The sequence below is a fragment of the Penicillium argentinense genome, assembly GCF_028826775.1.
Source record: "Penicillium argentinense strain IBT 30761 chromosome Unknown utg000009l_segment0_segment0, whole genome shotgun sequence".
Taxonomy (NCBI): domain Eukaryota; kingdom Fungi; phylum Ascomycota; class Eurotiomycetes; order Eurotiales; family Aspergillaceae; genus Penicillium; species Penicillium argentinense.
This window is the reverse complement of record NW_026622668.1, coordinates 4,295,765-4,307,828: the sequence shown is the minus strand read 5'-3', so window position 1 is coordinate 4,307,828 and position 12,064 is coordinate 4,295,765. Positions and strand designations below refer to the sequence as shown.

Below are 12,064 nucleotides of genomic sequence, written 5' to 3'. Positions count from 1 at the left end.
AGTATGTTCATATTACAATCGCTAGTGTGCTTAGTGTTTATATTTGGAGAATCTTAGCCTCGCTCAACACCGTGCCTTTGACGGTTGTGCTTATGACATGTGAAACAAAATGTTCTTTTCTGCCCACATTTTTCAATAAGATTTATGATTTTTCAAAAATGGACAAAAAATAAAGAAGTCATGAATGGAGATTCTGAAGTAGTGTGTCTTGGACTAATTTTGTTGTATTATCAACTTGGAAAGCCGAGTCTTCGCGTGTGAAAAATTGCAAAGTTCGCGAAAGCAGGGTTCTTGCCACGGCAGCACCAGGGTGATACCTAACAGCAAGCCAGCAGAAGGAAGTATGGGAACACTACGAAAAAAAGAATGATTAGCTAAAGGCTGGTTAGCAAGAAAGCACTTGTAATTTTCCACCCTGTAGGGAGCTTCGATGATAGCCTGTAGGTTACAATTTTTTCATGCCGTACATCGCTTTTTGTGGATTTGGCTATGCAGGATTAGAGCAGAAGTTCTATACGAACAGGTACTAATTTCATGAAGCGGTGGAGAATTTCGTCAGCGAATACACTCTATGATGTTTTAATTTACTGCCAAGGTGGTCCCCACAATATTTGTTCTTTTCAAATAGACGCCGAAGGACGTTGAAGAGAGAGAGAAAAAAAAACATTTAATAATAATACATTGGATGACGGTAATGGTTTTTCTAAAATCTTGCCTATTGTAGACATCGGATATTCAAATTGCAGCTATCGTCATCTGGCTCATGGGTTCGGAGTCTCTGCCTCTTCCGCAGGTTTATCCTCTGCAGACTGGTCCTCTGCAGGTACATTTTTCTCTCCTGCATCGACAGTATCCTCCGGGGTTTCTAGGGTCTTTTCTGTGGGCTCGGTGGCTCCGGCCTCCTCGGCAGGTTGGGTATCATCGGTTGACTTAGGAGACTCGGTGTGCTCGGCGGGCTCAGAATGCTTAGCAGGCTCAGTTGGCTCAGTAGGCTCAGGCTCGTTGGCCGTGGCCTCTGCCGGCTCATTGGCCTCCCCGGTTCTTTCAAACAGAGCATTCAGGTTCTTCCCGTCGTCGATTTTGTTGAATGCGGCGAATTTGTTCTTCACCGTCAAACGAAGCATGCGCCACGTCTTGCTAGCCTTCGATTTCAACGCAGCTTCCTTCTCCTCTTGCGACTGAGCCATATCAATGTCCATGTCATCGTCCAGCATGCTCATCATGACACTATCGGCAGTAGGGACCGAGTATCGTTCTGTTTCCTTGAGTCGTTCGGTGTTGGCCAAGGCTTGAGCGTCCGAGAGGAATGTAAGATCCAGTGAGCCCATCGGCGTTGAACGGATTTTCTTGTTGGGATAAGCCTTGTTGATATTTGCACGGGCTTCTACTTCTTCTGTCGCTGCAACGGCTGGTTTTTCAATCGGAGGGCAACCTTCAGCCTTCCATTGCGACCAGTTCTTGTCCCGGGATAGAACGGTGGCGACCATGCGATAGTAGAAGTTTCCACTCATGCTGGTCCCATCTCGCAAATACTGTTCAATCTTGTTTCGCATGCCTGCCGCCCATTTCGCATCGTGTTCGCTCAGCACAAAGCCGTAAAGGACGGACTTGTTGGTGAGATTGGCGAATCGTGTTTTTGCGTCGGGTGTCAAAGACAGCATAAAGTCAAGAAGAATGAGGGCCTGGACCAGGACGTGTCGTCGGAAGGCCATGTCATTGATTTCCAGGTCGAAAAGCTCCCGGCTCGTAAGATACTTCGGGTTGAAGCTGGATTCGACCTCACCCTCCTCTGCCTCGCGCTTCCGCTTGTGCGAGTTGCGAGCCTCCTCGGAGGACCGTTGTGAGGTTTGAGTATCGAGGTCGGGCCTCATTTTTTTGAAAGCTGATAGGGTGGCTTCCAGATAGGTCTTGAATGATTCAAAATGCTCCGGGTCGAACGTCTTGGTTGGCGAGGAGAAATAGGCTTGGAGGCTCCAGAACATGGGGTAAAGCGTATCCAGGTCAACCGGTTTCTCCGATTTCTCATCCTTTCTCCTAGACACGACGACCTTGGGGATTTGAGGCTTGCCCGCAGGGGTAGAACCAGCATCACGGTTCTGAGGTGTAGATGCTTCCTCTGCTTGGCCTTCAGTGGTAGAATCCTCATTGCCCTCGGTCATTGTGGTATCTGCATCGTCATTTTCGACAGCCGGTTTAGTAGGCTCGTCGAATGTAGTGACATTTTCGGTGTGGAACTCGCCCCGTAGGTTGACGGAACTCTTATCGCCAAGCGGGAAGCTCTGGAAAAGGAAGATGAAGACTCGCCCACAGAAAACGGTATCTTCAGCGCGTGACAATCGACGGAGGAGTTCGTTGCAGAATCTGAGAATGACCAGGCTTTTCTGCTTGAAATGTTTCTGGACGAGTGTTAGTGTCAATGAACCTGTCAATGAACCCGACACATCCTAACGGGACTCGAGACGTACCTTGATATTGCGCTCGCGGCGCGACTCCAGATATTCAAAGACCGGGCGACATTTGTCTATCGTTTGACTGTCCAGCAGTTCTTCGGTGAGCCAGAAAATCAGGCCAGGTTCGCATTGTTCTATAAGTGAGGGTTAACAACGCGTGTCGAGACGGGTGGAGGTGGATGGCGGGACAAATGACGTACCATTGTCGGAGAAGATGGAGATGATGTCGAGTAAATTCCAGATATGAATGAAAGAAGGGTCATGAATCGAGGTGGAAGCCTGTGAGAGGGAAGAGTTTAGTGGTGAGCTATGACCGCAAGTCATGACGCGGGTCGGGATGAGTCTGTTCCTTACCAGAAGGTGATAAAACTTCTCTCGGAAGGCGATTTCGACGGCCGCGAATCGAGTCTGCGGCTGGAGATGCTGCACTGCATGCTGGTCTTCCTCGGGGACTTTCCAGATCGAGTCGCCCAGCGTTGCTTCGGTCAACGGAGGTTCGATCTGACCGTCGGGTTTGGCCTGCGCCGCGCGGTCCAAGAGCCAGTCGATCAGCCTCTTGTACACGCGCACCGCAGCGACTTCCACAGGCGCCATCGTTGAGAGGGCCGGGGAGGAATGGGGGGTTGCGACACGAGCGAAGGTAAGAACGGAGAGGGCGATGTGATCGGAGGAAGTTGCGGCTCGGCGGACAGGAACGCCAAGACCTGCTGAAAAAGCTCCCCCAGCTTCGCGGCCCGCGACTTCCAGCACCCGAGCAGTTTCACGCACGTCTTCGACCAGCCCTCGTTTATCACAATCCGGGACAATCGAGCGCGGCGATGGCGCAGAGTCTCGAAAGCAGGCCGACGGTGGTTGATTTCCGCGAGGATAGCCCGTGGGTGAAGCTGGCGAAGGCGCACTGGCTGGACGTCAAGGTGCGCAAGGTCAAGCCCGATGTGATCAAGAAGCAATTGTGGGACCCCCTGGAGGCTGAGGGGTTCAGCACTCGCTCGCTGCTGATCTTGGAGAATTTGAATGTGCTGGAGAAGTCAGTGACCCGCGCTGGATGGCTTGATGTGATTCCCCCGCAGGACTAACGTGATGGCAGGTTCTTGTGGCCGACGTACACCGAAGATGCTTCGAATCACCATGTTCTTTTGATCGCGCTGATCGTGAGCGTTAAATATCGCGAACACTTGCCGATATGGGGTGAGTGAATGCGACGAGCTGGAATTGACTGATTGGGGAATGAATGCTGATGTAGTGAATACAGACATTTTCTCGGACCGCGGCGACGACTTTTCGACCCTGTTTCATCGAATCCTGTCGATGAGCATCGACCCTTCTCTGTCAACGCACTCGCGCATGTCCATTATCTCGTTCATTATCGGTGCCTTCCAATCGCTCGAGAACGTCTTGATCCGGAAAGAATGCGCCCCGCTCGTTGCGATTTCGATTTGGCACAACCTGGCCAGCGAGGATGCCCGAGAGAGAGTTATTGCGAAATCTCCCATGCTCAAGAAGGCCTGGAAGGCCGCGGGCAAGCGATTTGATGCTGGGGATGATGCGACCAAGGCCAAGATCCGATTTGAACGCGCTTGGCTGTACACCATGCTGTTGGATTTCCTGCAAAGGCTGAATGGATCGGAGCAATCGGAGAACCTTCTCTATTGCGAGCGTTTCATGGAGTTGCTGGTTGACTTGTTGAGCCAACTTCCAACCCGACGCTATGTGAACACGCTTCTCAAGGACCTCAATCTTTTGCCCATCATTAGTCTCTCGCAGCTTTACCGCGAGCCTGAAAGCGCCCTTTTCCGAGACCTCTACAACCTTCTTAGGCACTTTGTCAACTTTGCTATTGATGACTACACGGGCGAGTCGCTTTCCCCGCAGGCAGTCTATGACATCCACTGCCAGGATCTGGGGCGATTGCAGAGGACGGCCATGAAGTTCTTCCGGGAGAAACTCATGATCCTCGCACTATCCAACCTTGGAACCATTTCGCAGCGGTCTGAACTCGAAGGACAGCTTTCTTCATTGGAGGATTTCGAACTCCAGACCCTGTGCTCCCATCTTGGGTTCCGTACCAACTACCCCAAGTCTGCTGGTATCACCCCAGACCGAGAACTGTATACGGAAGTCCTCGCTTCATTCTATGAGTCTAAACCTTCATTCCAGGAGGCCATTTCCAAATTGAACATTGTTCCGACGGATGCCGATCTCTATAACCCGGCTTTGTTGAGGAACGAGACCTATGATGGATCTAGGCCCCTTGCCATTCCGAAGTTGAATCTGCAGTACCTCAGTATTGGTGATTTCCTGTGGCGGTCGTTCCTACTCTACCGATCAGAGGCCTTCTTCCAGATCCGCAAGGATATGGAGTCTGTCGTGAAGCGCATGCAGCCCCGAGCAAATCGCGATGGAAGCGTGAAGTTTGAGGGATTCTCGCGCATGGCAATTCCTATCTCCAAGCCTGCCATCATCGAAGTGGCTCAGCCCAAGGTTGGTTCGCCGAACCCGGCTTTCGTCCGCGCAGAGATTCCCATTGAGGTCGGAAGACTCGCAGACCACATTCGCAAAGAATGGGAGGCTCTTCGTCCGAATGATGTGGTCTACCTGCTGGCGGTTCAGTCCACATCCCCTGCTCAATTCGGAATCCGTGATCAAGATGCCGAGGGTCCTCGCATGACCCATCTTCGCACGGCAGAAATCGTGCAGATTCTTGACGACCAAGGCCGTCCGCTACGTCAGCCAGCTACTGGTCAGTCCAATGGATACAACTCCCGCCCGCGAATTCGTCGCCTACTTGTCAACTTGGAAGCCTCTGTGTTCAAGGCCGACAAGGACCTTCAGGCCCAGGGCAAGCCCGATATCTATTCCTTGGTCAATGTGATCGCGCGTCGGAAGGGCCGGGAAAACAACTTCAAGTCCATTCTGGAAACAATGCAGAATCTCATTGTCTCTGATGTGCCCCTTCCGTCGTGGCTTCAAGACATCTTCCTTGGATACGGTGATCCCGCTGGAGCTCAATACTCGCGACTGTCCAACCGACTCCAGTCGGTGGACTTCCGGGACACCTTCCTCGACTGGTCGCATCTGGTTGAAAGCTTTCCTGGAAAGACCATCGAGCCATCTGGTGCCGAAACATCAAGATTTGGGCCTCCCTATGTGCTTGAGACTGTTGAGGGTGAACCGGCCCCGGTGGAAGTGCCCCCGAAGAAGCGTCGCAAGGGCCAAGCTGAACAGACCGAGCAGGCTCCCAGCACACTGCGTGTTTCGACTTACAAGCCTCCTAACCGCGGACCGTATCCTATTGATGCGCCCAAACTGAACACTGTCCGGTTTACTTCAGCTCAGGTGGAGGCCATTGCCTCTGGTACACAGCCAGGACTGACGGTCATTGTTGGACCCCCCGGTACTGGAAAGACCGATGTTGCCACCCAAATCATTAACAACCTTTACCATAATTTCCCCGGCGAGCGCACGCTGTTAATTGCGCACAGCAACCAAGCCCTCAACCAACTTTTCCAGAAGATCATTGCCCTCGATATCGACGAGCGTCACCTCCTGCGGTTGGGTCATGGTGAGGAGGAACTGGATACAGAGTCGAACTACAGCAAACATGGGCGGGTAGAATCATTCCTCGATAACCGGAACATCTACTTATCTGAAGTCCAACGACTGGCAGGCTCTATCCAGGCGGAGGGAGCTCATGGAAACTCCTGTGAGACTGCGGGCTACTTCAACACGGTTTACGTGCAGCCAGCATGGACCAAATTCTGGGAACAGGCCAAGTCCGACGCCTCAAACGAGGATATCATAACATCCTTCCCGTTCCACGGCTACTTCTCCAATGCTCCCCAACCACTTTTCGATGCCAGTGCCTCCAAGGAATCGATCTTGGATATTGCCTCGGGCTGCCAAAGACACATTGACCGAATCTTTGCCGAACTCGAGGATATCCGACCATTCGAAATTTTGCGCCAGCCCCGCGACAAGGCCAACTATCTCCTGGTTAAAGAGGCCCGAGTCATCGCGATGACCTCCACACACGCCGCGATGCGTCGACAAGAAATTGCTGATCTGGGCTTCCACTACGACAACGTCGTGATGGAAGAAGCAGCCCAAATCACCGAGATCGAGAGCTTCATTCCCTCTGCTCTGCAAAACGTGAAGAGCGATAATAGCGAACATCCCCTGAAGCGAGTTGTCCTTTGCGGAGACCACTTCCAGAACTCGCCCGTCATCCAAAACATGGCTTTCCGCCAATACGCACACTTCGAACATAGCTTGTTCCTTCGTCTGGCGCGTCTCGGTGTTCCCGTCATTACACTAGACAGGCAAGGCCGTGCTCGACCTAGCATTGCAGAGCTCTTCCGCTGGCGATACCCCGAGTTGGGCGATCTGCCCTCGGTCGAGACCATGGAGGAGTTCAAGCTTGCCAATGCGGGATTCAAGTTCGATTACCAGTTCATCAATGTTCCGGATTACCAGGGCGAGGGTGAACGCGAACCCACACCGCACTTCATCCAGAACCTGGGCGAGGCGGAGTATGCGGTCGCTATGTACCAGTACATGCGTTTACTGGGCTACCCAGCCTCGAAGATCTCGATTCTCGCTACGTATGCTGGCCAAACGGCTTTGATTCGGGATGTGCTGATCCACCGCTGCGCGAAGAATTCGATGTTCGGTATGCCTAAGATCGTGGCGACGGTTGATAGGTATCAAGGAGAGCAGAATGACTGTAAGATTCCCTCTCATTTCCATCAAGAACCCAAGCTAACAATACCCCAGACGTAATCCTCTCCTTAACCCGTACCCGAACAGTCGGCTACCTCCGCGACGTCCGTCGTCTAACTGTCGCCCTCTCCCGCGCCCGACTCGGCCTGTACATCCTGGGTCGCCGCGAGGTCTTCGAATCCTGCTACGAACTCAAGCCAGCTTTTGATCTGCTTCTTGCACGTCCTGATAAGTTGATGCTTGCGCCTGGCGAAATGTTCCCCAGTACGCGCGCGCTGGACGCCGAAATTGAGGGTACGCCTATGGAGAGCGTGGAGCATTTGGGCCAGTATGTCTTTGAGATGACTCAGGCTAAGGTTATGGCTCTGGGTGATGGATCCATGATTGTTGATGAGGCGGGTCCTGAAGAGGATGGTCTCGTTGATGAGGATGAGGTTATGGAGGAGGATGATATATGAACATGAATCTGAGCAGGATGGTTAGAGATGTGTTAGCGCGCGTGAATGATATTTGTTTATCTGTTGATTCATTAGTAATTGATATACCTGTAAGCTTCTAGTAAGCCGTTGCACGGATCGCAAGGACTACGGGAATGACTGAGTCCAGCATGCGTCCTGATGTACAGCAAAGCCTATAGACCCGTCGAAGCAGGCGTATGGTATACAAGGAAATAACGTCATGCTCAGTGCAAAGCATGATTCAATTTCTGGTGATTTTGAAGAAGCAGAGGGATTCAGTCCCAGACGCGGCAAATTTACTAGCGATTGATTAACTATCAGTAAAGTGTAACATAACCCATGGAAATGGTAAATGGGCCGGCCATTGACTTTTGGCCCGTATTCCCATGGGTTCCCATGTGTTGTGAGAAGGGGAATGGGAAATGGAATGGGAAATGGGTCATTGTTATTTAGCCCATGTTTTCATGTGTTCCCATGGGCTACCTAAGATAGAAAATGAGATAGACCTCCTACCCATGGGTCATCGTTTCTATGCTCTAACTATGAGTATAAACCCGGACCTTTTTAAGCAAAAGCATCTCTTCTAGCACGGCAGAATGAAGTTCCATACGCAAATCAGTTTGACTTGAAGTTCTTTGCATATGTTTATTTGTAGAACAGGTGGCGTGAATGGGTATTCCAGCGCAGTGTCGAGCTATGCTGTATGCTGAGGTTTCATGCTCCGCGATGCTCATGCCCCTGTTCTGCATCCTGCTTTGGGGTTATGTCAAGCAGATTGCTATTTAGTCTCCTGTTTTCAGGTAGTTTGCGATAGAATCGCCCTCAGAGTATATCTAACATTATAATCGGGTATAGAAATCCTAAGCAACAGAAATTAGTGGCAGCAAGAGTTCTTGCCTCTTACTTTCCTGATTCAAACATGATGGAGTTCATCCGCACTCTTCCAATGCGAATCGGGCTATTTCCTGCAAGTAGTAGCTGGTCATTACTATATCGAAAGAAGGTCTGTATGGTATTGACTCTTTCATCCCCCGTTTACTTGAATCCATGGTGAATCACTGCAGATATCGCAACATGCGTTTGTATACTCTGTACTCCAGGAACACGTCATGTGACCTCTTCCCCTCGTACAAATGTATAGCCGGACCGCTGTCCTCCTTTGCTCCGCTTGCATTCGACCTATCCTCTTTCGTTTTTTTCCCTACTGATTACGCCAGAAGCTTATACTCTTTTATCTTTCACTTTTCAATCGCATATGGTATCATTTTCCATCTTGTTCATCGACGCCGGCTCATCGGTATTATGCTTCTACGCGTTCTAGAAACAACCACTCTTCACTTGAATCATTAAAATATGTATAACTAAAAGTAGAGATGATATCAATATTAAATTGAATGTATGTTTGTCGAGTCGAAAAGGTATCAAAGACATTAATCATGACATCGTAATCTATGCAAAGGGTCCTGGGCTTGATCCACGGTTGGGCCTGTCCTGTTGAACCAGGGTTCCATCCGACTTATTATCATGTTCTCGCGTGGCCATGGTTCCACCGCAATCAGTGGAAATGCACGCGAACAGCAAGCACCCAGCAGGTTGGAAATTTCCCCGCGCTGGTCGACTTTCGGGCCGAGTCGCGTTGAAGCGCTGCGTGTCGGCGTTGACAAGCGTAGCAGCGACCTTGAGGTATTCGGAATATAGTGGGGGCGTCTCATTTGGCGAATGGTGATGAGAGGGAAAAAAAATGATGCGGGGCTTGGGGGGTCCATTCACCGAATATCGTCATGGTAATCGATAGCCTCGAGGCCGGTCGCACGGCCCTTGGAGCCTTGGCTTGCTGGCAAAGACTCGGCGGCATGGTTGAAATCCCCCGCAATGCGAGTCGGGTCCACGAAGGAAGGGTACTGGCCGCCGCCGGCTTCGAAGGCGGATTGCCAGACATGTTGGTGTGCGATTTTGACAAGTTTTCCCAGGACAGCGATCTCAAGCTTCAACTTGATACTGTACAGGGTGGCCTTGAGGGTTGTTTGGAAGATGTAGAAGTTCATGAACTCGATGATCATGAGCGCGATGTCCATCAGGATACATGCGACGTTTACCGCGAGTAGTTGCATGATAGTCTTGCGACTGCCGCGGTCCTGGTTGAGCTGGAGCATGCGATTCGTTTCCCACAAGTACAGACTCGAAATGATCACTTCCTGCACGCAAAAGCCGGTCAACTGAAGCTTTTCCATCACGTCGTACCCCGCGATGGAGGACGGGGATTGCGAGAAGTTCGCGGCGTAGGTGAGGACGGTCGTTGGTACGTGAAGGAGGAAGATGTTCATTATGATCATTCCCTTGATGGCGCGCAAAATCCGTTGGTTCCCTTGTACCAGGTGCAGGCGCGAATATAGCACAAACGATTGCCCGGTTACCATCGACCACCAGCCGACGGTGAGTAAGGTGACGGGGAGCCAGGTGGCACTGGTCAGGTCGAAGAATTTGATCAGGTAGCCGATGGAGTAGGGGAGGATGCCGACGGAGGAGATGAACATGCTCCAGAAGTAGGGGCCCTGGTAGCGCTTGAAGGTGAGGAAGATGAGGACGATTAACTCGATCACGTTGTACCACGCGACGCCGACGAAGGTGGCGATGGTGATGCGCACCCCATTGCTGTCGCCGGTGTAGCTGCCGGTGATCCAGTTGCCTGGACTGGCCTCGCTGGACGAGGACATGTCGCAGGCGCAGACGGGGAGGCGGAGGGAGTGTGTCGTGGAAGGAAGAAGTCGGGTTCCGCGGGGTTCTGGGATTTTTGGGGCTGTTGATTTTGGGGCTGGGGACTGGCTGGCGTATGACCCACTCGCAGCTTCGTCTGGACGTGCTCAGGCCTGCGTTTAAGCTTATCTGTCGATTGCATGCATCGATCTGGCCGTATCAGTCGGATCGAGATCGAGCATCGCAGACGTGACGGTTTCCGAGCGAGAATGCCTGGGAGGAGAGGAGGATGAATGCCATTGTTTTTGGCCCCTTGCCCTATGGCTTGGCATTTCAGGGGCACAGTGCAGCTAACGTAACAATAAGATGAGGCGGAACAAGGGCATTATGTAAATGTTGATCTATATTGCTCATACTATTTTACTATTTAAACCAGCAAGTCGAATAGTTGTTGAGCTCCTGACAATTTGTAGACATCTGGAAATCAATATGGTTGTAAATCTACAGCGGCGGAGTGTCTCCAAAGATACTCCCCATCATCCTGCGATCGGTCAACTTCCGTTCCATGAACACAAAGAACAACAACAGAAAACACTTACGCATCAGGATACCGATTTCCAATCACCTCCGTCCGGCTAGCCAACGCCCGAATTCTCTCCACCTCCTCGCCCGACAGCTGCACCCGCGCCGACGCGGTATTTTCATCCATACGGGCCGTCGTGCGGGTCCCCGGGATAGGAATGATATCAGAGCCCTGCGCCAACAACCAAGCGATGGCCACCTGAGTGGGGGGAGGTCTCGTGCGCACCCGCCACCTCTTCCAGCCCCTGCACCAGTTCCCGGATGCGAGGGAAATTCTCCGAGGAGTACTTGGGCAAAAGGCGTCGGAAGTCGGATTCGGGAAGATCGGCCAGTGAGGTGATTTGCCCGGTCAGCAGCCCACGCCCGATCGGGCTGTAGGCCACCACGGCGACCCCGAGTTCTCGGCACGTATCCAAGATGTCGGAGTTGGGGCTCTCGATGTCGAGTGCGAAGGGACTGTATTCGATCTGCAGTGCGCTGATGGGATGGATGGCGTGGGCGCGGCGGAGGGTGTTTGCGGACACTTCTGATAGTCCCAGGTAGCGGATTTTGCCTTGCCTTGGTAAAAACGCAATGTTAGCGGAGCATCGTAGATCGTCAGTGTTGGGTGAGATACTTTTTCAGTTCGACCATTGCCTCAACGGTCTTTTCGATGGGCGTCACTCCGTCCACCCGATGACAGTAGTAGAGATCGATCGTCTCAACATTCAGTCTTTTGAGAGACTTCTCGCAGGCCTCATAAACGTACTCGGGATCCGAGCGGATCGTCATATTCTTCCCATCAGGTGTCCGCTGCGCCGCGAATTTCGTCGCAAGGAAGATGTCATCGCGCTTGCCGGATCGCCTGACCCATTCGCCCACGACGTCTTCACTGGACCCGTAGATATCGGCCGTGTCCCAGTTGCGTTGGCCCGTGGCATGGGCGTGGTCGAGGAAGGCGACACCTTCGTCGAGGGAAGTTGCCTCGCCGTAGATGCCGCCGATGCTCATCAGGCCGAGACCGACAGCGGTGACTTGCGGACCATTGTGCCCAAGAGTTCGAAGGGGTTGAGACATTTTCGTCAAGTCGAGGGGATTGAGCCAATTCAATATGAACTTGGTCTTTGGAGATAGTCCAAATGAATAGTTTGTATCGGTGCCGTGTTTTATGAGCAGAAAGAC

The 12,064-nt window shown here is 51.9% G+C and overlaps 4 protein-coding genes across 4 annotated transcripts; 1 reads left to right on the top strand and 3 right to left on the bottom strand.

The window, feature by feature from the left end:
* Positions 1–761: 761 nt before the first annotated feature.
* Positions 762–3,044, bottom strand: N7532_009182 (THO complex subunit THO1/HPR1; the record flags this gene model as incomplete). Its single annotated transcript, XM_056621673.1, has 4 exons — positions 762–2,396; positions 2,466–2,584; positions 2,651–2,729; positions 2,805–3,044. 4 exons carry the CDS (start codon positions 3,042–3,044, stop codon positions 762–764), a joined length of 2,073 nt encoding a protein of 690 aa, XP_056472479.1.
* A 122-nt stretch (positions 3,045–3,166) lies between these two features.
* On the top strand, positions 3,167–7,627 carry N7532_009181 (RNA helicase aquarius; the record flags this gene model as incomplete). Its single annotated transcript, XM_056621672.1, has 4 exons — positions 3,167–3,477; positions 3,538–3,638; positions 3,703–7,173; positions 7,224–7,627. Coding segments are annotated over 4 exons (4,287 nt in total), but the record flags the coding sequence as incomplete, so codon positions are not given.
* A 1,766-nt stretch (positions 7,628–9,393) lies between these two features.
* N7532_009180 (uncharacterized protein) lies at positions 9,394–10,341 on the bottom strand (the record flags this gene model as incomplete). Its single annotated transcript, XM_056621671.1, has 1 exon — positions 9,394–10,341. One exon carries the CDS (start codon positions 10,339–10,341, stop codon positions 9,394–9,396), a length of 948 nt encoding a protein of 315 aa, XP_056472477.1.
* A 481-nt stretch (positions 10,342–10,822) lies between these two features.
* Positions 10,823–11,959, bottom strand: N7532_009179 (aldo/keto reductase; the record flags this gene model as incomplete). Its single annotated transcript, XM_056621670.1, is given in 4 exon segments — positions 10,823–10,862; positions 10,921–11,075; positions 11,086–11,461; positions 11,520–11,959. The coding sequence occupies 4 exon segments, from the start codon at positions 11,957–11,959 to the stop codon at positions 10,823–10,825; spliced, it is 1,011 nt and encodes a 336-aa protein (XP_056472476.1).
* Between the last annotated feature and the right edge of the window lie 105 nt (positions 11,960–12,064).